Below are 2,808 nucleotides of genomic sequence, written 5' to 3'. Positions count from 1 at the left end.
AATACAACAGGGAGGTTAGTAGTTTACCCATAGATACGAACACATAGCCGTCTCGTTCTTTTTGTGCGCAGCTAAAATTTTAATCTGATGCCAAAAACTATCCCGATAACAGGTATGGGTACATTCTGTAAGATTAATGAAAATAAATGTCAATATGTGAGTTAAATGATATAGTGCAGATATAGTAGGTAGATAGTTATTATTATTATTAAGTTTTGAATCTGATGCCAAAAACTATTCCGATAACAGGAATTAAAAGGGTTTAAGGGAGTGTACTCCACAAACACTGCGTGGAAGGAGTTAGACGGTGTCACGCATATATACATTAGCTATGAGAGTGTAATCCTTAGAGTACAATTCTGTCTGTGATCGTTCTCTAATAAGAATACTGGGTTGAAGGTAGACACAATATTGTAAGTAGACTTATACAGTGACCGGAAGGTTGGAGCGTAAATAACTACGTTTTTCCACGTGCCTGTGACCTTACTTATGATGCCCATAAGCAAAAAAAACTGTGTTATTAAATGTCTCGCATACCCATATATTTTTCATATTGTAAGGATCAATAGATTGTCTAGTTGGAGAAAACCACAATATACTTTTGTATTTCCTTACTATATTTTTGCTTCAGTGTAATAATTAACACATAGCAGACCTTCACTTATATTCTTTTACTACCCCCACTTGGGCATAGGCCTTTTCGCTACCCAGAACCAACCCCAAACGACCTGAGGAAAGGGGACGGAGTCAGACGTGAATGACAAGGAGCAGTTTCCATTTATGGTCAGATATATCCATATAGACGATTGGGTGGTGGCAGCGTATACCTTGATTTCTTATTTCCCAAATCGTTTTTATGTGGGTATCTCTGATCACTCCCATTGGAGGTGCTCTTGGTTAAACACTAATCAATCGACGGCACCATAGTAGGATGAAATCTGCAGCTTGCTGTACATTGATGGAGGGCCGCTGAGTAGTAATAGCAACAGCTTCAGCAATCTGCAGTCTTTTGAAATTTGTTTCTTTGTGGATTATAATTGTATTGTGTTCTAATGTGTTAAGTGGTGGCTTCATGTCGTCGTGGTCAATGAAGTGTTGGGAGATAGAGCCTTGGTTACGGTGGTATTGGAGACGTCTTCTTAGTGTGGTGGAGGTTATACCAATGTAGGAAAAGGAGCCGTCACAGCGGCCCTCCTGGCAAGAAAACTTATAAACTACATTGGTCGAGGCTTCCTTCGGGATTTTTGGAGTTGTTTTGTTTCTCATAACTAGGGACCTAGTCAGGTTTGGCTTACAGAAAATTCTTATGTTGATTGTTGTGTCTGCGTCTGTGGGGAAAACTCCTCTTTTTTATGATGCCTTTAATGGCATCACACTCTTCCTTATAATGGCTGTGAAAGTGATTCTGGTGGTAAATGGTGATTTCATCGTTGATCTGATTTGGGGCCTGGGCTGGTGTGTCATACTGATCAAATTTCCTCTTGATAACACCTTCAATCATCTGGTCGGGAAATCCGTTGTTGGTAAGGAGTTGTCTAATCCGGTCGAGTTCCCTATACGTCTCCCTCCAACTACTACAATGTGTCAGAGTTCTGTTGACGTATGCTGTAGCTGCTGATCTTTTATAAGCTGCAGGGCATTCACCACGAGCATTAAGGCAACGGCCTATATTGGTATCTTTGGTGTAGACTTTGGTGTTGAAACACTTTCTCTCTTTGCTGATGTCTAAGTAGAGGAAGGGAAGATGTCCCTCTACACTTTTCTCGTGTGTGAAAGCCAGGCAGGAGTTATCCTGAAAGGTAGAAATCAGGCTGGTGACGTCTTCTTGTGAACTGGTGGCGATACAAATGTCGTCTATATACCTGGCATAAATTCCTGAAGGAGGTCGATGGTGAAAAGTCTTCTCCTCAACGTGGGCCATATACATATTAGCAAAGAGGACCCCGAGTGGGGAACCCATAGCTACACCATCAACATGCCTGAAAAGCTCTCCTCGGTGAGAGAGGAACGGGGCTTCCCTAGTACATGTTTCGAGCAAGGACTTTAATACGTGTTCGGGGATGTCAATTACAGGCTTGTCGCTTCTGTAGACTCGGTCTAAAATGAAGTTGATGGTCTCATCTACTGGAACATTGGTAGAAAGGGATTCCATGTCCAGGGAAGCTATGTCTTGACAAGGTGGTGCAGTCCGCAGAAGGTCAATGAACTCTGTCACGAAAGAAACTGAACGGCCTGTGGGGGCATACGGAGTTAACAGTCTATTCAGCTTTTTGGCAATGTAGTAGGAAGGAGTGGTGATTTGGGCTATAATAGGTCTAAGGGGGTTACATTGCTTATGGGCTTTTATAGTCCCATAGCTGTATCCTGGTTTAAAATTTCCTACTAATTTGTTAAAATGTTTGGTAGTTCTATTAGCTTGTTGGATGAGGCTGTTGATCTTTTTCTTCAAAGCATCAATGGGATCTTTTTGTAGGCGCTGGAATTTTGCGGGGTTCTCCAGGATCGTGTCCATCTTCTCTAGGTAGGAGGTCTTATCCATGATGACGTACACTGCTGCCTTATCTCCTTTACGGATGATGATGTCTTCCCTTTCCCGAAGTTCTTTAGCAGCCTCCAATACCACCGAAACCAAGGCCCTATCTTCTATCACTTCATTAACCTCCCCCGCTTCCTCCAGTGACCTCTCCCAAAAGAATTGCGATGACCTCTCCCACAACCCTTACCACCCTGCTTTTTAAGGACTGACAGTCGGCCAGAGACCATTATTATTTGCTTCATTTTCGTCGATAGCAGACCTAGTTAGCCTTT

The 2,808-nt window shown here is 42.4% G+C and overlaps 1 protein-coding gene across 1 annotated transcript in view; it reads right to left on the bottom strand.

The window, feature by feature from the left end:
- LOC143026862 (uncharacterized) overlaps nt 1-2,539 on the bottom strand; it is a 21,347-nt gene extending 18,808 nt beyond the window's left edge. Inside the window, exon 1 of the mRNA XM_076187644.1 lies at nt 1,467-2,539. Within this exon, the coding sequence (XP_076043759.1) occupies nt 1,467-2,539 (1,073 nt within the window). The remainder of the gene's footprint in view (nt 1-1,466) is intronic.
- Nucleotides 2,540-2,808: the final 269 nt, after the last annotated feature.

The sequence above is a fragment of the Oratosquilla oratoria genome, chromosome 7, assembly GCF_046742065.1.
Source record: "Oratosquilla oratoria isolate Oo_2021 chromosome 7, ASM4674206v1, whole genome shotgun sequence".
NCBI classification, from domain to species: domain Eukaryota; kingdom Metazoa; phylum Arthropoda; class Malacostraca; order Stomatopoda; family Squillidae; genus Oratosquilla; species Oratosquilla oratoria.
This window is presented reverse-complemented; position numbering and strand designations above follow the sequence as displayed.